This window comes from Chlamydotis macqueenii, chromosome 7, assembly GCF_036417535.1.
Source record: "Chlamydotis macqueenii isolate bChlMac1 chromosome 7, bChlMac1.mat, whole genome shotgun sequence".
NCBI lineage: Eukaryota > Metazoa > Chordata > Aves > Otidiformes > Otididae > Chlamydotis > Chlamydotis macqueenii.
Genome location: NC_141562.1, coordinates 35,349,449 through 35,370,391, shown reverse-complemented (window position 1 = coordinate 35,370,391; position 20,943 = coordinate 35,349,449). Strand labels below are relative to the sequence as shown.

The 20,943-nt window shown below is 38.4% G+C and overlaps 1 protein-coding gene and 1 long non-coding RNA gene across 3 annotated transcripts; one reads left to right on the top strand and one right to left on the bottom strand.

Annotated features, from left to right (window-relative positions):
- Positions 1-45: 45 nt before the first annotated feature.
- On the top strand, positions 46-11,683 carry LOC147600133 (uncharacterized). Its single transcript, XR_015259030.1, has 3 exons — positions 46-143; positions 5,167-5,356; positions 11,606-11,683. It is a non-coding gene; the product is annotated as an uncharacterized LOC147600133 (long non-coding RNA).
- LOC104486898 (disintegrin and metalloproteinase domain-containing protein 9-like) lies at positions 1,423-20,252 on the bottom strand. Of its 2 annotated transcripts, XM_086751846.1 has the most exons (22): positions 20,183-20,252; positions 17,201-17,298; positions 16,205-16,281; positions 15,503-15,581; positions 14,453-14,529; positions 11,797-12,013; positions 11,226-11,291; positions 11,074-11,145; positions 10,202-10,374; positions 9,619-9,703; positions 8,439-8,560; positions 7,495-7,666; positions 6,470-6,559; positions 5,747-5,942; positions 5,521-5,626; positions 5,151-5,325; positions 4,635-4,715; positions 3,913-4,018; positions 2,904-3,036; positions 2,404-2,467; positions 1,851-1,903; positions 1,423-1,501 (listed from the first exon to the last, which is right to left on the bottom strand). In XM_086751846.1, exons 1-22 carry the CDS (start codon positions 20,250-20,252, stop codon positions 1,423-1,425), a joined length of 2,391 nt encoding a protein of 796 aa, XP_086607972.1. The 2 variants fall into 2 exon arrangements, with proteins under 2 accessions (XP_086607972.1, XP_086607971.1); XM_086751845.1 differs by lacking the exon at positions 1,423-1,501 and having other exon boundaries at positions 1,754-1,903.
- Positions 20,253-20,943: the final 691 nt, after the last annotated feature.

The window sequence follows — 20,943 nt, the reverse complement described above, 5'->3', positions numbered from 1 at the left end:
TTTGATAATAAATTCGAGTCGTACATTTCAGCGAACCTCGGAGGGTCAGGCGGCTGAGCGATCCCGGGTCCGCTCAGTGGCCGTTTTTGTTACGATCATAAAATCAGGATGCTCCAAGATGATCTATTGTAAATTACAGTAAGGTAATATTACACTTTTAATAAGGTCTAAATTACAGGAATATTTAATAATAACAATTTAAAATTCTGGGGAATTAAGGAAGATGACTCTTCTGGGGAAGAGACTCCTTGTCAGTGTAGATTTTTGTCAGCCATGTGTTGGGTTCTTTTGTCCGGCTCTTTGCTGCGATGGCCATCTAAGGGATTAGGAATATCTTCTTGGCAATGCAGCGTCATAATTTATTCACTCTTTTTGCTCGTTCCTGTTCCCAAAGTTTGCCTGTGAGCACGGTCAGTGTGTGATTTACTCTCCGATGGATCGGTCAGTATTCACAGCCAGTGAGTTTTTCCTCACCGTAGCAGCTGCTTTTCCATTAGTTGACAAACTGTGTAACTTCATGCACTTCCTTCCAAATTGGTATTGTTTTCTAATGATCCCATTTAGAATGACGACAGTTATCTGTTGCTTTTGTAGTGGAATCTGTTTCTAGCAAAAATCTCAAGCTGTAATAATCAGTAAACATTAGAACACTTAAGTTGTCTAATGTATCTCCTGAGACAGCACGTTTTCTATAACGACAGAGATGGTTTGTTTCTGTCAGAGTCAGAGAGATTATTTACAGTGTTTCCTTCCGTTGCTAGTGTCGCTATATGAGGTACTTTTATAAACCACCTGAACTGGAAAGTTAGGCAGCTAGTGGGAGGTGGGATCTGGATCCCAGCTTTGGTACGGTTGTACCGAAGAAGAGGCTCAGAGCAGGGCACAAGAACCGTCCGCGAGCCTGGCATGCGGCTACGGCTGCGTTCCGCAGGTGCCAAGGGGGTCCCCGGCAGCTCACTGCTGAGAGGACACGCCAGGAGGTAGACACACCGCAGATTTCTCGAGAGGTCACTCTACGTTCTCATTTTCACAGCAGCGTACGACTCAAGGTGAATAAATTATGTCCGTAAATAACTGAGTTCACTTCTCTTCAGCCTGCAAGTAAGGCTACACTTCAGAAGAGTCTTGTTCTCTGATGCTGTTATTGATTGAATCTAAAAAGAGTTGAAATTCAGGATTCTGATTTACAAAAAACCCAAGAGGTGAGGTAGAAGAGGTACAAATACAGCCAGCGGCAATTAGCAAAATAATGGAATGTTACAAAATCTGTGTTTGGCGCCTCTTGGCGTTAAGTCTTTTCCAGAGGTATGTGCTTTCAGAAGGTGTTTTGGCTGCACAAGGAGAGGACTAGAGGATTGCAATCTTTACTTTTTTCCAGACTAGTTAATTGTCAGAATTGGTTGAGGGTCCCCAAGAAACTTTTCAGACAGCTGGTCTAGGTGGGACTGCAGGTTGTGGAGGTCCTGAAGGAACTGCAGGAAACTGGGTTTGTACTGGGTGCCTGAAGTGTGGAAAACACATGTAGTGGAGTATTTAATGACTTGAGACAACTGGTTCTTTACCATTTTTAAGCAGTTGCTAGCATTTTTACATATATTTAACTCTCTGCTCCTCCCTCTCCCTTTTCCTCTCCCTCTCCCTAGTAGCATTTACATGTGCCGTTATGCTGTTTTCTGTACAAGCAATAAAACAGCATTTCTCCTTCAAGCATTTACTCTGTTTTATCTTATATGATGCTGCATGAAAAATCCTTCTAGGCAGGACATGAGACATTAAGAACTTCACTCACAATGATACAGCGATGTAAATGTAGCAAACATGAAGTGAAGAAGGTTTTAAATAGTACAAACCTTGGGCCAGGAAAATGTGATATGGTAAAAAGATCAGGACTTGATGTCGCAGGCTGGAAAAGATGTTGCAGGAAATCAAGTTAACAAAAACCACAGATTTCAAAGTGTGGGTAATTATTCAGTATGAAGCTAGTGGTATTTCAGAAACTAATTTTCATTTCCTGTTCATTTCATTTCCATGACATTCTTCATGTTCTCTTGCAACATTTTGTTTTGATACTTTTTATTTTGTTTTTTTTTTCAGAACTAGATCCACAGCCTGGCTAAGCGGTTCTCTGGTATTTGGCCGCAGAATTCAGTTCAATCTTCTGCTGCTTTGCTAAGTAGCATCCTGTTTGATCCCGCACTACTCACAGCCTGTGTTGACAGGGCAGGCAATGAAGCTCACACTTACCCAAAGAGAAATCCTGTATAACACATTATTTTAAATACTTGGAAATTCAGATGGTTTCAATGTATCAAAAAAGCCACAAAGTCATCAGTTACTACATTAGAGAAAAGGCACTGTGTAATTTGGATTACTCCAAATAATGCAAGTATGCATCTGTCTTACCTGGTGATTTCTTGTGTTATCACTTGGTCTGTTATTTTGCTTTGGTTGCTGCACGTTGTTATCCCTGAAATAAAAACCACATCATCAGGCAGATCCCCAGTTGGTTTATCCACCTTTGGGGATGCAGCGTTTTTCAAGGGATGAAGCTACAGCTCAGCGATCTGGATTCTGTTTCTGACTCCACCCCGTTCTGGCCTTTGCAAATAATTTCAATGTGCCATGCCCCTGTGTCCATGCAATACAATTATCGATAGCAATTAGGAAAGTGCAATGTATTTTGGGGAAAAATGCTTGAGAACTGACAACTGGAGCATCTGGATTAAGCTACCTAATAACAGGGTACTCACTATTAAATTACCCACTACTACTAATAGCAGGGAAGTATTTTCTTTTAGGAGGTATGAAATTCTTTTTATAGATAAAGCATCTATTTGGCTTGCTAAATGAATCTGGAGCATGCTCTCACGTGTTGAAATACACATTTATAGTAAGTGAAATACCTGTGTTGATTTCTATGTTTCCTGCAAAACTTTCTTCTTATTGCATCACGCTTAATTACTGCTAACACAGTAACGATCACTATTGGCAACACAAGGAGGAAAAAAATAAGCAGACCATCCCGAAGTGATGTATCTAGAGAAAAAGAATTGAAGTAATATAAGATAGTAATCTTGTTTAACCTCATATTAAAGCATTTTTTTTCTGCTAAAAACACCCTTCTGTTGCAAAACGTACAATCTTCAAATTATTATAGATTAGAACTAGTAACTCCACTGACATTTATAAAATGCTATCATCACAAAAGTAGGATTTGGCCTTATGTTATTACAAGTTCTTTCTGCCTTACCCACCCCATGTTGTATGATACACAAACTTTTTCCTTTTCCATATATTTTTTCAAGAAGTCTAAAGCAGACAAATTCATTTTGTATTTCCTTAGCCACAGTTGATCTGCATGTCCTCTTTGTCTTCCTAAGCTATTAATAAATACAAACCATTTTGCGTGGCCTCTCAGTGTGAAGGCCAGCAGTATCTACTCCATTTTCCTGTTGCAGAATTTCATGGCTCTTACATGAGCCAACTGCTGCTTGCTGCATGCACCTCCTTAACCCCTCTCATTTCTCTGAGACCCTTGCCATACATAAAGGCTGCTGGTTTCATTCTCAAGCTATAGCCTTCCTCTATTATATCCATTTTATCAGAACCCTGTTTTAAATACCTAAGTAAATATCTAACTATGTTAAAAGTGTAACAGTAATTCTAAGCAACTGATGTATTGCTTTTTATCTCAGACAAACTAGAGGTTAAATTCTCCCTTTGACCAGCTTCCTTGATGTCAGCAAACATACACATCAGATAATAATGTTTGTTCTTCAAGTCAGTCCATGATTCAGTGTTCCATGCAGTAGAAGAAAAAACAGTTGAAAAGAGACTGAAAACCCCTCTGTTATTAGTAGATTACTTTATCAGACACTGGCGGTAGAATGAAGGCCAGTTGCAGCATCTCACCTATGTGAGCTGGACCACTGTCAACACTGCCGCCGTAGCCTGACCGGTTACAGAACGGAGGCGCCCATCCAGAGTTGCAGTGGCAGTTCCCGTTGTTGTTACACACCTACAGTCAGTACAACAGGGATTAGTTAAACAAACAACACCTTTCTGGAAGTGGCCACATTCAACCTCCAGTATATGTTTGCAGTTCCCCATTAAGAACTGCATGTGGAAACAAGAAATAGTGCATAGTATTGCATAGAAATACATGAAATATTAACTGGGGATAAGCTCTGCCCCTCCGTAAGATCCCAAAATGTGGAGTGATAATGATACCACAAGTTCATCCTCTGTAGAAGTTAACCTTTGCTTTGTTATTTGCCTGCAAGAGATTACAGTCCGAATAACTTCTCAGTTTTACAACCTTTGGACTCCATTTTGTTTTTTCACAAAGACTTATATAAATCAGGAATGTCAGTCCTCCTTAAAGGAACATTTTCCTTTCACAACTTGACAGCTCAGTAATATTAGAAAATTCCCTAGGGAGATTCAGAAGAAATGTTAGTGCTAAGAGGTTTACAGTATACTGGTAACATGAATTACAGATTAAAAAGCGGACTTAATTTTTAATACAGATCAGAAAAAAAGCAAAGCCATCTGGCTGGCTATTGCTTTTGTGCAGAGATTGTGCACCTATCTCTGTCTTTGAGAAACAGGGCATGAAAACACCACCTACTCACCCCATTATCATTACACTTCTGCTTTACGTCGCAGCTGTAGCCCAGATGACTTGCATCAACACATTCAAAATCTACACAGGCCTGGAAAAAGTAATTAACGTCTTTTGAACACACAACTTCAAAAAAATCCCATCCTTTTATAAATACACTATATATTAATAAATATGTTTATATATAAATGTATATGTTTACAGGTCTACAGCTTTTACTTAAATGTCAAGAAAAAGGTCTGATAGGACTTTCAGTACTCCACAATTTTATAACTGTATTTGTCTCAGTTTTTCTTAAGTCTGTGGATGCATTTTGATGGAGTAATTTGAATAACTGATAATGTAGTTCACTGATTTGTAGCATCCCAGTTTTTGAAGAGCTAATTAATTGTATATGTATATCTCAGAAAGTAGATTTTTAATTATATTATGGCATACAAGTAAGAGAGGTATGTAATTTTTTTTTAAGTTATGAACTTTCTAGTTAGTGTGATATATTCTGTAGTGCTGCTGTGATTCATCTTACCTTCTTTTCTCCGCAGGCTGTTCCATCATGAACTTGAGCAGGATCAGGGACATCTGATCCTAAGTCAAAGTCAGAAGACCAGCATAAAACTCCAGATGCGTTATTGACAACACTCCAAGCAGGAAGATTTTGAAGACTAACAGATGTGCACAGGAGCTTGCCACACAGGCTGTGCCTGTATTGAAGGAATGACACTCAGAAACAAGGTGAACAGAAAAAAACCAGTATCAGTGCACATACATCATCCAGTCAAACTTTTTAGCTTGCATTTCAAGGAAATATTATTTTAAGTCTCATGCTCTGAGAGTTTGTAACATAATATATTCACATTGAAAATTTTAGGGTTAGCTTTTATTTGCTGTTGACTTACTGAACGGGACATTTCTTGTACACTCCACCTCTCATTCCACAGTTTCCAAACCTATCTCCTTTAATATTTGCTTTTTCAAAGCATACATCTGGTGCTTTTCGTGCCCCTGTACCAAAAATAGTGAATCTTAGTTAAGCCACTAGAGTGTCATAAAAATATGAGAGAGAAAAATCTGAAATGTCTATTAAGAGACTACAAGTCTTTTTACATTAAATTATAAACATACCTTTTCCATATATAGATTCACATTGTGAATCAAAACTCTGGCATACTCCATAGTAGCAATATGCCTTCATGTTGTCGCAAGGGTAACCATTCATGATATAAACGTCGTCTGGGCAGTAGGCATTGCTTCCATTGCAGTATTCAGGTAGATCACAGAAATTCGTTTTTGATCTGCACTCTGCTCCTGCCACTTTAAACTAGAACCAGAGAGGAATGCCACCCTACTTTTATTTTGCAAGAGCAGAAGTTCCAACATGAAACAATGACAACTAAGAACCTATTGTGATTTCAAGCAAGGCAAAATAGTTTTTCAGATCAATATCCAATGAATATCCAAAACTTCCCCTAGCTTCATATGGCATAGCTATAAAGTTTATGAGCTGAGCCTGCAGAGGACTAGGGTAGATCATACAAATGCATGCACAAGTACAAATTAAAAAGCAACCAACTATCAAAAACTTTGGAGAAGCTTGGTGTTGCATAGTGGAGATCACTGCTAGTGAGTCTCCAGTTTGCATCCTACGGGAGATAACACAGAGATGAAATTCCATTTCTAAGCTACTGGCCAGGAGTTGTTAGACACAAATTCTCTGCTAACATGCTCTCTGCTGATGAATGTAGTTTGATAATGTGAAAATATGTCAAGAGTACTATGATAGCTCTTTTCAAACATTAAAAAATACTAGCAATTAGTATCAATTTAGCTTAATAAAACATAGCCTACCTTGCAATTTTTGCAGCACAGTCCTTGAGCGCATTGCGATCCTGGTGTGAGTTTGCAGGTTGCAGCGTCACAACAAGGGTTGGTACAGTCCTGGGACAAGGGGACACAATGTTTTTTACCTCACTGTATAGCTAGGAAAGTACATCATCAAACCAAGTGCACGGACTAACCAAACTTTAAATACACTGTCTTTCTTGCATTTCTGAGCTTGACAGCCTTCTGCTCTAACAGAAACCAGCATACAGTTTGGCTGTATTTTTTTCCTACAAGTCATCAGAAAAACATCTGTTCTGATCTGTTGTGGCACAGGGGTATAGGACACCTTTACACTTCAAATGGGCACTAAAAGAAGCAGAACACTTCGGTTTTTAGGTAATACTTCTTATCACCCCTTCTCCCATCTTATTTTTCCACTACACTAGCAGTCTGATGTAGAGAAATACTGGTATCTTTCTTAGAAGAAGACCTATACAGTGGGACCTGGGTTTGCTAACAGCCTTTTGATTTATTTGTGTCTTTTTTGAGAAACGAGTCAACATATCCCATTCATTGAGGGACATTTTGACAATGCAAATATGACCAACAAAAGTAATTTTGTGGTGGGCCAAGCTTAAGGGTTACAGTTAGGAAACCTGTGAGTACTTTATAGATGAGTAGTCTCTTTGATGTAACAGAAATATCCACGTTGCTATAACGAGCACAAAAACCAATGGCATTGCCACCTACTCTGCACTGAAATGCACTTCTTTCTTAAGGATTGGGTCAAAGTTCTTTGAAGTCTTGTAGCCCTTGACTGAGTTCATATCAAAGTCAAAGTATAATTTTGGGCTTTTTCTAAAATGTATCTTCATATTGCTTCCAAAAATGTAAATTTACAAGGAAAACGCCTCAGATAGTAATACAAGGCCAGTATTAAACAACTAATATAATATAATATAATATAATATAATATAATATAATATAATATAATATAATATAATATAATATAATATACAACAAGTATCCAGTTGAACTGCATTCATTACCTGCGGTTTGCCACAGTCGCATTCTTCATTGTTATCGACCACGTTATTACCACAGACAGGTTCTTTGTAAACATTACTTGTTTTGGGAGGATTTCTAAGGCAGTTTCCTCCTCCACTTAAAATAAGGTTCTCAAAATCATCAGCACTGCAGGTGCTGAAATTCCTGGATCCACTGGAAAGCATAATATTTTTTTTTATATAAATATTTTGCTTACAGGGAAAAACACTCAAGCACTTAAAATACTATCAATCTATAATAAATATTGTGTTTCATAATGTTAGGAGATCATAATATACTTCATTTTTACTTTATTTTGCATTACAGTACAGTACTAGAAGTTAAAAATGCTATGTATAACATAAATGCAAATACTTTCAGAAGCAAAAGAGACCATCAGGTTTTCCATTCTGGTGTCCTATGTAAAACAGACCTTAGAAATTCCTCATCTGTACTGAGTCTAAAAACGCTTGATTAAAAAATACTTTCAGAAAGCCATTCACCTTAACTTGGAGTCCCTAAGAACTCAGGAATGCATCTTCTCATAGTAATTCAATCCAGTGTTCAATTACCCTGATTTATTAATGCAAATGTGGATAGATAAAATAATATTATAATTTTCTCTTAAGGGGAAAGCCAAAGAAGAAATGAACTGAGAGAAACATAGGCCAAGAGGTTTTGTTTAAATTAGCTGTTAAGAGAATCTGTGCGAAGGATGCATATTTGCACAAACCCAGTGGAATACATATAAAGCATTCTCAGCAGGGTGAAAAAAAAACCCCAGCAACACACTATCATTAAAAAAAAATTAAGAAAATCCAAGTAAGTTTTTAGGAATGCTACAAATAAAGAATGATTAGATCAGAAAACAAATAACACTTCAAATAAATTAAAATTATGGAAAGATAAATAACAATTATTAAAATAAAATAACTGGAAATCTTACTTATCTATGCTGTGCATAATATAGGATGCAGGACACCTTTGATCGTCATGTTTCATTCCGAGATTATGCCCCAATTCATGTGCAACTACTGTAGCATGACGTAACATATTGTTATGATTCAACTAATAAAGAGAATCAGTGTTAAAAAAAAAGTGAAACTAAAGAAAATACTGTGTTTCTACCTAGTGATTTATTCAAGCCACAAAGCTCTTGAAGGCTATGAAGACCAAATTGTACCAAATTGTGTTGCAAAGTGAAAGCAGCAAGAACAGACAATTTGTCACTGTTTATTTTCAGGTAGTCAGATTCTGCCACTCTTTCTATTCCTTCCATTAGGATCATATTCTGAATAATAACACAGTTAATCCAGCATGACACTGATTTCAATGGAGTCTTCAATGACAAACGTGCTATTAAAAACCAGAATATGCTTCTGGAATTGCCCACGATGTTGTGGCATCCATACTGTAAAGACAGGAACCTCTGGAGATACTGCTTCTGCCCCAAGGGTGAAGGAGAAAAAAATAGTTTCTTACGAATTTTGCCAAATTTAAAATTTTTGCCTTATTGTGGGGAATTCCAGACACCTGAGAATATAGTGCATCGTGTTCACTGTCTGTTCATGTAAAGAGTCAAAAAATACACATTATTTTGTAGCTGCATTCTCATCCCAAAACCACTGTAGTTATGAACTTTAATGGTAAGAGGATGGGCTTTTCTTATGCAAGCTTGAGTCAGATTAATTACAAAAGGTGATAAAAAATTATTTCAGGACTACATCAGCCAAGTGGGCTGGAAGCGATGAAAACAGAAATTGGGAAATGCTTCCCCCCCCCGCCACCTCCAAATTAGTAGTCTAATAATATGCATAATTATTTACATAAGAAACCCCATGAAGGCCCCATGAAAGAAACCATACAACTCCAAATCTGGTCTCCAAGACTGGGGTGACCTGACCAAATAGGTCAGCAAAGTGCACATTATTTATTAGGATGTTCTATAAGGTACCTGTGTGGAAGCAACATCTGGCAATAGCTGTATCTACAGCTCTGGGTTTTGTAAATGCACAGGGGAAAGCCTTCAATCGTTCAGGTACCTCTTTGTCCTTCTAGCAGCGTATCTGATAGTTTGGCAGCTCCTGTGCTATTTTCTTCCATTAACCACAACATTATATACTTACAGTGCTGATTGACCCTCCCTGGACTGGTGAGCAGACGGTACCCACAAAAGCCATTCCAATGGATCCACCGTAAGCGCTTCTCCCTCTGCAACAACAGCAGTTTGAAGGTGGTGTTGAAAGAGGGGCTGAAAGTTCACAGTTTCTACTAAAAGGCACTGATGAATTTGAAGCAAATATTGCAAGACAAAATTTGGCCTTCTTCATGTCAATAAAAAATTTATTACCATACCAGCATTTCACTGTAATTAATAATGAATATCTGAATAATATAGCTTGAAAACAATGATCAGTCACCTAAGTCTGCTGTGTCAATGCTTCTGAGTTCGCAGAATCAAAGAGTGGTTGAGGTTGGAAGGGACCTCTGGAGGTCGTCTGGTCCAACCCCCCTGCTCAAGCAGGACCACCTAGAGTTGGTGAACTATAAAGAATTCATTGCAGTTCCTTGTTGTTTTTCCAGGTTAAAACAGTTTGGAAGTTGAGTGAATTTTACTCCAGTTACATTTTCATTTATATACAAACCCCAAATCATATACATTAACAATACTATCAGCGTGGGTAGGTTTTCCATTGAGTGAAAACTTACATTATGAGATGGCCAGCATCATTTCTTGATCGTGTAAGAAGATCTTTCTGTCTCCAAGAAACGAATCTACTCAGTACATCTCCGGCTGAACCATCCATTACAGCTATGTGGTTTGTATCTGTCCAGATCTCTAATCCAACCAAAACAATCTGGATGTTTAATGGTCTATACATCTGAAAAAAACATAATGATCATTACTGTCCATCAGTCTGTTTCAACTGAATTATGAAAGATTACATTACTACTGCTGAGTAAACCAGAAGCTGAACATAGTGACTAGGACATAATTTTAGTTTCTTTGAAACTAAGTATAAAATACTTCTATTTAGAATATAAAATATTTATAAATTATAAACTAAATATAAAATAATTATACATGTAATATAAAACTAAATAAGGAAAGAATATATGACTGAAGGCATTCTACTTCGTGAAGGTACCTAAATGTATCTTTCAGTTGGAGAAGTTCTGTAGAAGACCATGTTCATTCACTTCCTTAGCTAATTGTCTTGAGGAGAAACTGGGAACAGATGATCAGAGCGCTTATGGAATTGTTCACAACACTGACAGTTTGCTTAATAAAAAACCACAAGCATGAGAAATACTGTTCCTGGAAATGTAAAATGTGCTGAAGACCTCACATTCCTGGAGCAGTCAAAGTCTGGGAGCACACAGAAGTGGTTTAAAAACGTCTTACATTTCTCCCCCTGCTTGCAAATCTACAAGGCTTGTGCATAGATTCATGATGTGCCTTAAATGTGTTACAAATCACTGTATAGCATCCAAATACAGTTTCAGAACTGTGATAGCTGTTCTTTTGAAACCTGTGATAAAGTAGAAATTACTGAATCTAGGCTACTTATCTGACCTACCCCATCAACATAATTAATCAGCTCAACTGTTTCCTTTTGCACCGCAGCAGGATCAGATTCCTTCAGCAAAAACTGTAAAACACCATGTGAGAATGTCAGAGAAACAATTAATGAATTAATAAAATGTATTTAGCATTGGATGAAGTCATTACCCTGTTGTTATCCACAACAATAAATAATTCCACATAGCTTTTCTGTGGCAAGACAGCTCGCTTCTTCTGCAAATTAGAAAGAACAATAAGTTAATATAGTAACTAATAAGTTCAAGGTTTTTAAATTATGTTTCTTATTATTTTAATTTCATGTATTTATAAAGCAAAGATGCATTTTTTAATGTGGCCTCAAAAGTAAATTTGCCTTAGATTTCCACATAATATCTGCATGTCAGTAATTCACATCTGGTCAGACACTGGGATGCATGAGCTGAGTGACAGCTTCGTACCCACGACTGTCTTGGGCAGAGCTCTGCCCTTCCCCTAAAAGATTGCTTCAAGCTATGTTAAATTCCCTTTGTGCTGTTCTTCTGTTTCAGGACTTCCTTAGCTTTACTCCCACCAGTTTGGGATCCATGAAAATGAAGGCAACAAGGAAGTGGCCTGCCAGGCCAAACCGACCTGCAGCAATACCATGCCAGAGCAAGAGCTCTGGAGACCCTTGGTTGCTGGAAAAGACTGAGGAGATGGCTTGGACTGCAGCTCTCAAGAGAAACAGAAAGGTATTTACCCTCAGAAGCTTTTCCCTGCTGGAGGTACTGTTTGATAAAAATGCATATTTCACGGAGTGCTTCACAAACATCTCATGATGAGGGCTGCCATTCAGCACATCACATTGGAAGGGGATATCCTGCGTATCTTCTAACTGATAAAACACGTGTTCAAATGTGCTGGATGTGTTGAGCGGCTCCATTCCATACCATTTGCCACCAATGTAGAGAATTCCTCTAATAATCATAAAAGAATGAAAAATTATTCCACAATTTTTTCTCTTGTGGTTATGACTAGGTGAGTGAATGAACTACAATTGTTCATACCACTATGTGGAAATAAATTATTATCTTAATTTATCTTAGTATAGAGGGTAAGTTCAAATGCCCAGAAGGATCTCAATAGACAAACCAGATCTTCTTTAAAGTTCTCGATTGTACTTCAAGTGTGGGCTCCTTGCATCAGTTAGCAGGGAAGCCGAATTGTTTCTAAATGAGCCTGGATTGTGGATACAGAGCTGATGCAGAGGTCTCTTTCAGTCCTTATCTCTAGTCTCACTCCCAGCCCCATGCAGCTAAAGTAATATAGCATTTTAGAAAAAGGTATCTTACAAGACAGAAAGAAAGGCTAAAAGCAATCACCAGGGTGTTCATGAGGGCAACAGCAGCATTGCACTGCTGAGTGCAGCCAAGTGTAAAGATTTTGCATTTGTCCATGGCTCAGAAACACCTGGTGCATGCCTGTTTGCTGAACAAGAATCTTTCAGAAGCTATTATCTTGTTCTCCAGAATCTCAAAACTATATTTAGAAAAACAATTCTCTAGTTAATATCTTGTGAAAGAACATCCTCAAAAATGTGAGTTCAAGGTAACTAAAGAATTTGAATCTGCATAAGTTTGTAGAACAGGCAAAAAGAAATATCTGTTCTGCTTAGTGAGATCCAGCGTTACCTGAAATACCACTATGTTGACCACTTCATGCCTCCTTTAAAGGAATGCCAGGAAACGTCATTATTCACTGTGATAGTATACATGAAAGATAGGTGAGTGAACTTTATCCCATTTGCCTCTTTCTGCTTATCAAAAAGACATCAAACTGAATGAGACCACTACAACTGACAAGTATATCCAAAGCTCAATGAAGGAGGGGAGAATGGACACGCTCTGTTTTGAATATCTGCACAATTTGCTGTAACGTGCCATCTCATTTTGCCAACTCATATTGAATGATTCTGTGGGAAGAACGCCACCATCTTTTATGCGTTAATCTTGCCCCTTTATGTTTCTCAAGTGAATGTACTTTTGCTGTGTATAAAACAACAACAAAAAAAGTTTAAATTTGATCAAAACTTTTTACAGAAATGGTTTGTCTTTTGAAACATGCCCATTCATAAGACAGACTTGTTCACAGTAGTGTGTTAAGTTAGAATCATAGAATCATAGAATGGTTGGGGTTGGAAGGGACCTTTCAAGGCCATCCAGTCCAACTCCCCTGCAAGAAGCAGGGACATCTCCAACCAGATCAGGTTGCTCACAGCCCCGTCCAACCTGGCCTGGAATGTTTCAGGGATGGGGCACCATCACCTCTCTGGGCAACTTGGGCCAGTGTTCCACCACCCTCAGTGTAAAAAATTTTCTCCTAATGTCTAATCTGAATCTACCTCCCTCTATCTTAAAACCATTACCCCTCGGCCTATCACAACAGGCCCTGCTAAAGAGTTTCTCCCTGTCTTTCTTATAAGCCCCCTTTAGGTACTGTAAGGCCGCTATAAGGTCTCCCTGGAGCCTTCTTCAGGCTGAACAGCCCCAGCTCTCTCAGCCTGTCCTCACAGGAGAGGTGCTCCAGCCCTCTGATCATCTTTGTGGCCTCCTCTGGACTCGCTCCAACTGGTCCATGTCCTTCTGATGTTGGGGGCTCCAGAGCTGGACGCAGAACTTCAGGTGGGGTCTCACAAGAGTGGAGTAGAGAGGCAGAATCGTCTCCCTCGACCTGCTGGCCACGCTTCTTTTGATATAGCCCAGGATGTGGTTGGCTTTCTGTGCTGCAAGCGCACATTGCTGGCTCATGTTGAGCTTCTCGTCCACCAGCACTCTCAAGTCCTTCTTGGTAGGGCTGTTCTCAATCCATTCCCCACCCATCCTATATTTGTGCCTGGGATTACCCCGACCCATGTGCAGGACCTTGCGCTTGGCCTGGTTGAACTTCATAAAGTTTGCACGGGCCCACCTCTCCAGCCTGTGAAAGTCCTTCTGGATGGCATCCCTTCCCTCCTGCGTGCTGACCACACCACACAGCTTGGTGGTGTTGGCGAACATGCTGTTCAGTAAAAGCTTTATCAGATAGCATTTCTTCTACAAAGGTATCTCTGGTCAAGACACTCTCATCAAGCAAGAGAGGTCTCAGTTCATGCCCCTTTTCTGCCTATATTTGGATTATGCTCTCTCTCATGTTACCCTTTTCTGTGAAGGAATTTTGGGAAAGGGGAAAAAGTGGTAGTTGAGGGAAGCTATAAAACTTCTAAAGAGCTTCAGCTTCATCGAAAGGTGAAATTTAAAAAACTTGCAAGATAGTATGGAGTCTTCTCTCTAGCAGCATGATGAACAGCAACTGTTTTTCTACTGTTTTACCTTGGTAGCACAATTAATTATCCTGAAATAAAAGGCAAGACGTAATACCTAAGGCCATCGCATGTGCTAAGAGCGAGCATTGAGTCAGCAATTCCTTCAACAGTGCCATGATAATAACAGTGTGTCTGAAATGCAACAAAACCACATAATTAATGACAAAATAAGGCTGTTGCCTTCAAATGCGAACTTATTTTCTAACTAGCCTTTTTATTTGCATGACACTAAGGCTGGCTGTTACAAATTTGCAGAGTTCTCTATTCTAAAAGTAATCCCAGCCTTCTTTGAGTAAAATGTTACTGGACATGAGTAACTACAATAACATTTTCTTCCTTGGTTTTAGAAAGCAACCAGCTTTTTAGTTTAACCCATCACCAACTTTTAGCGAAATCTTTTAATCTACATTGCTCATCCTGTTCTTAAACAGACTCCTTGCAAAGGCTGATCTGAGAAGATCTCCCATGCACAAAGCACCCAATCAAGTCTCACTGAGCTCACACGCAGTTGAAAGTTGAAATTAAATGCAAAAGCATTTGTGAGGCTTGTTTGATTCAGGACCTCAAAACTATAGAGTTTTTATGCTGCCATTGTAGCTTTAATTGCATACTGTGCAAAGGTGACCTAATCAGGCAGCTCAAATTCCGTCTTGGCATAATCTCCTGGCATCTCCTTTCACTCTGTGGAAAACAGTGATGCTGTATCACCATAAACGGCCCACTCCCTCCTAAGACATAAAACCTTAGGTTTTGTATCAGTGGTAACTGTTAAATAGAAATGCTACAAATGTGAAAATTCACAAAAGGTTCTTTCCCAGCAAATATATTTTTCTTCTCTAGATACTTTATGCGCATCACTTGCATTTTCCCTTCCATCGCTAAAAATGTAACCAATTTTCACTGTCCTATTACAGAGATATGAAGACACTCAGAATTAATGGTTGTGCATTTGCTTTTGCTTTGAAAATACGTTTAGATGCAAATACATCCTTGTTGTCATCCTCAGTGCTATCAAATTGTTAATATGGCCTTCAATTCATATAGCTTGGCTTCCCTGGTCTGAGGAAACTCTGACACAAAAGAGGAATTTTATTATACACAGTACCTCGGTTTTGGATTGTGTTGCCTTCGGTTTCCCATCTTCCCCATATGTATATAGCATAAAGTCTTCACTAACAAGCTTTCTGGAAACAAAAGTAAAATACTGCTCTTTTAACAGTCTAGAAAGCAAGGAGTCAGTAATCCTAGTAAGTACTACATTCTGTTAGCAGTACTTTCATGCTAAATTATTATTAAAATCCACAGATGTGAAACATAATACCTTAAAATGAGCTGCATTGTTTGGAAAGTAAGTTACTTTGAAATATTTTAACTAATATATCTATAGAGTAGGATCTGAGCAGACTGTGTTGCACCAGGGCCTGGACTATTACAAGCTCAGGAATGAGGAACCACAGTAACAGACAAATTTCTTCAATTACAACATGGCTAATAACCCTCACCCCTGCTAATAAAAGGCTAATGTTGAACTGAATTCTCATTTTCCATAAGGAGTTTCTGAAATGTACTATCTTGTGCTGCAAATAAAAAATTAATCAAAATAAATTTATTCACAACGAGAGAAAATATTATTCCATTTGCAAGCTAGTACCATAACAGAGACACTATTTAACAGAGTAATTTTGTAATTACTACAATCTACCATTTAAAAGGTTTCTTCTGATTTTTTTTTTCAGTATAAAAATATTTGTCTATCTGCAACTAACTCCGAAGATGGTATGATTCCTTAGAGCACCCTATCACATACTTATTTTTCTTCAGTTTTAGGAGATATGTCCCATTTCTGGTTTTAACTGAGTAAGAAAGGTTGTCATCTGAATGCTCCTGAAAACAGAACAGAAGACATCACTTAATTAGGTGATTTTCTACTTAGTTGTGTCAGTTTCATGTTTTGTTTGAGAAGAGAGGTCCAAGTATCTACCAAAACATAGATTCCTGTAACCCTCATGACTTCTCTATTTCAAAGTCTCAGCAGCACACTCTGCATTCTTTCGTATGGAAGGTTTAAATTCTATTGATCTATAAAGACTATCTAGAAGACAGAAGGGAACAGCCCACGTATGCACTCTTTGCCCCATTACCACATCATATTTCGTGACACTCCTTATGTTAATCATCGGCAGCCGGATGACCGACTCGCAGATTCTTCCTTCCCCAGTTGGTTTGCACAAAGATGACTAATGCTATTTCCTTAAGTTACTTCAGTAATGGAACTTCATATCTAGCACAAAGGTAAGTCACCTCAGAACTGAAGAATTAAGGCTCCGATCTTTCTCTTTTACCTCACTCACTTAAGCTGTGCGACTCTGCGGGACCATTTCTACAAAGTAAGCATCAGCCCTTTAGGTGCTACATGGTTGAAATCCTCTGGTTATCCAAAGATGAGGTACAATAAGCAAAAGAACATGTACAGCATGGATGCTAGTTCACGTTCGAGTTCAACATCTCATCTGACTTGGAGGAAATGGAAGTATTCTTCATGATCCTTCTCACTTCTGTCTTACAAGGCTGTTAACAAGACTAGAAGTTTGAAAGGTGCTAAATTAGAGTGCCATCACCGACCTTTCTGGCAACAAATTTACCCAACACTAGTTGAAAACACTAAGAATCTGAAGAGATAGTGTAGGGCACATTTCTTCACAAAAATAATCTATATATACCATACATTGTGTGTGTGTGTAATATAGGACAGTATTGTGAAAAACAGCAACATCAGAAGAAAAAATCAGATAGAATAACAAACCTTGTGAAAAAATGGGTCATGTTTCTCTCTGCCTGTCAGACTTCGAGGAATAATTATTTCTAATGTAGGAAGTCTGGGTGTCTGTTCAGAAGATACACCTAAAAATAAAGTTTGACATTTCTAAAGAATCAGAAAGGATAAGTAAGACATTGTGTTGGCATCTGCACAGCGGTGACTGACAAAAGACCATTCTGAACTGGCCTTAAATGGAGCATGAGTAATTTCATCAGTACAGGGCCCACCTGCCCATGCTCACTTTGGTCTGTTCCGTCTCTCCCAGAGCTCTTGGATTACGCTGGGAAAGTCGCAGAAATTGACATTTTCATTCATGGCCAAGTTACTCTTCATTGCTGAGCATTTAAACTAAATATACGTGGCCTCATTCTCTGCAGAAATGCTGTTTTGAATGTATTCAAGGTTACTGACACCACCGCCCCAAACACAACTGATGTAAAGTTCTAAAACCTGTAAATTCAAGCAGAAGTTTTCTTAAACAAGGTGTCCAAAACTGGCTGGCAATCTTGGCTTTAACTCTTGGTCTTAGTTCAAGGCCAAGGTTGGATGGGGCTTTGAGTGACCTGGTCTAGTGGAAGGTGTCCTTGCACATGGCAAAGGGCTTGGAACTTGATCTTTAAGGTCTCTTCCAACACAAACCATTCCATGATTCTATGATTCTAAACTGGGATAACAGCTATTTTTTTTTTCTCATTCCTCCATAAAGACAATATAGAACCAAATTAGTTATTGTTTGAAAAAAAAAATCTCTCAACCAATGTGACAGTAACATAATAGAGAATCCCAAGAACAAGAAAAATAATTTAAAAAAACCCCTTCCTGTATTCAGTGCATACTTTGGTAGTGATGAAGAAACAGTTTAGGAATAGTCAAACTGATTTTTAAAAAGTAACTTCAGATTAAAGCTAGGGTCTTCTGGAGCACACAAAGAAAAGCTATCAAATGACTTAAATACAATCTTAATTCTCACCTATTCGGGATTATTAACTTTGTAGCTTTGTCTATCATTTTTGAAACATTTTTTCTTCCATGACCTACCTAACTGCACTTTTAACCTGATGTACCACAGAAAATGTATGCAACTACCTTTTCTGTCCACCTATCTGTCCCTTCACAGTAATTTTTTAACTAGCTGGCCAGTTAAAATCAACTGTGGAAGAGATACTAACATCTCCAATAGAATTAAGCTCCTTCAAGGCTTGTGAAATCTCCTCATTGGTGCCAGGAAGACCCTGCTGATCTGTAAATCTACAGCAAGGCTCTCTAGGAGCGGCTGACGGACGTGTAGCGCAATCATTTTGAATGGTGGATCCAACTTTGCTGGGATGTTTCAGAACTTGCTAGACAGAGAATTGGAGAATATTGTATCTCCAGAGAATAAATTCAGTCCCTAAATATTCTGGGAAATGTTCTTTACTGGTTACAGAGCCATTTGCTGTGGTCTCACCTTCTAGCTACTGTTAGGTCCTGCACTTGCTCATCCTCTTGTTCACATCTCTACTTCTTTCTGTCCTTTCCTTGGTTAAACCAACTCCCCCTCCAGCCCTCTCCCTCCATTTAAACCCCCTTACTCCTATTCCTTTCCTCATTGCCTTGAATGAGGAATACTTACAGTTGTGCTCTGAATGTAATTCTGCCACGTGCTGCATGCATGATCTTGGTTCACCACGCTGCCCGCTGCCATTGCCTAAAGCTGCATTTTGTTTGCTCCAGTGACAGTCAAACCGTTGTAAAAGGTTTGTAGCCTTTTACATTATATCAGAATTATCTCCAGAACATCACGCTAATACAGGAAGCTAAAGATAAGAAGTCTGCTGAGTATCTGGTTTCAGGTAAATGGTTTTATTAAGAAAAAAAAAAATCTCCAGTGATTTTTTTTAAAATTGGCTGACCTGGAATTCATCTTCCTTTGTCTTGTGTGCTTATCAGTCTGGTTTGAGTGTTCACTTTGGTCAACAGAGACACAAACATTGCTTTTAAACAGTTTACAGAATCAACAATAACATGGGTTTTAATTACAAAAGTGTTCGTTTTTCTTTATTAAGGAAACAAATAGATTTCTTCTCATTTATAATAGCACAAAGTTACCCTCAGCCTCCTACACTTCTGTGAAAGGAATTCATAATTGCAAAGAAGCCACAGAATCACCCATTCAAAGCAAGGAGGAGGATTCTTCAGTGTAATGATGATCTCTAACTCCTAGATAACATCAGGATTTTTAACAGGTAGGTGAAGCTAGCATATGTTTAAGATTAAAGACTGCCATTGCAATCAAAATGTGGAAGTTGCAAACAAGTCTACAAAGAATATCGGCACTCAATTTTTATTTCTGGCTTTGCTCTTAATCTTCAATAATTTTATTATCTAAATCACAAAATCCATTCCCTTTCATGACTTAAGTGTATGCTGAACTAACAGTGGAAATGCCGTTCTAACAATTTAAATTTTGACACCTAAAACCAGGAAACCATCTTTAATGCACGTCATAAAAATACCACTTTCTAAGAAATATCTCAGGTGTTACATCTGAATTGAAAACCTGAAGCCAGATCATAAATGGAAATGAGTTAATGACTCATACTAACTAAAACAAAACTGTAGGAATTTCCCTCATATCTCTGAGGACTGAAATCTTTTTTTTTCCAGTCTTTACTGTTGATGAGAGTGACAGTAACTGCAGTTGTCACAACCAGCATCCTGTACGGAAGATGATGTATTTACATACCTGCTACCTTCTGGAGAAACAAAACACAAAGAGCTCAACTGCAAAAAGCTTCAACCTGTAATCTTTTCCAGATAATTTTTTTCTTGAATAAGATTTTCTTAATTGGCAGGTCAGCTAACAGCCTAGTACCTGAGGAGAGCGGTGACTCGATTTGAAAGGTGTGCATGGTTACGATTAGTACCAGAGAGTCCAAGAAGAATTTGAGAAAGTTTCTGAATACGTAACAAAAACCAAAAGCTTACCTTTCATCCAAAAAGTTTTTCCAGTTAAAGTTAGTCCAAAAGTGAACAAAAATAGGCTGTGTTTTAACATGACTAGATTTCCCCAATAGACTACTACAGTATCGGAGCAGATACTGCGTGCCTGGCTCTCAGCTGCTCTCCGCGGGAGGACTAGAAGAACAAGAACTGTCTGCTCCAAAGGTAAACAACAGTAAAAGCACTCCGATACTTCATCTCTGCTAAGGAAACGGGAAGTAAAAATTTAATCCATTAGGCTTGCAAAAAAACTGGTTAGACAGCTTAACGCAAACAAAAAGCAGATCGTTTTTAAATGCTGATTGGAGCAAGAGCACCAACCCATACCAGGATCAAACTGGTTTATTCTAAAGGACTTTGACACCCCAGTAAGATAATATGAGATCAGAAACATCAGATATTACTGCCAAGGGATACAATGTTTAGGATGGTTATACTGGCTATTGTCAGTATAAAACAATCCACTCTCTGAAATTTCAGCTTGGTCTTTGTTTTCCATTTTTTTTCATCTTTAAAAATATCAAAACCACAATGCATATAAACACACAAAAATCCCACAAATACATGGAAATTCCCCAAACTGGGATTTTACCCACTCCCTTCTACGTTAATGATCATTCTTCTCACCAAAAGTCTGTAATTTTGTGCAGGTCATCGCTCTTCCAGGATCAGAATAATCTTCTGAGGTGTCATCCAACCACATGGTCACCAAAAGCAGAAAATAAATGTTTCTAAAACTGGACAAA

Bases quoted from the DNA above. Each gene is read 5' to 3' on its own strand.
- LOC104486898 (XM_086751845.1), bottom strand. From the start codon at position 20,252: ATGTTAAAACACAGCCTATTTTTGTTCACTTTTGGACTAACTTTAACT. The intron at 7,667-8,438 runs GTAAGATTTCCA...TATGCTTTCCAG, and splicing joins ATTATGCACAGCATAGATAA to TGGATCCAGGAATTTCAGCA. The intron at 4,716-5,150 runs GTAAGATGAATC...TACTTTTTCCAG, and splicing joins CAGCCTGCGGAGAAAAGAAG to GCCTGTGTAGATTTTGAATG.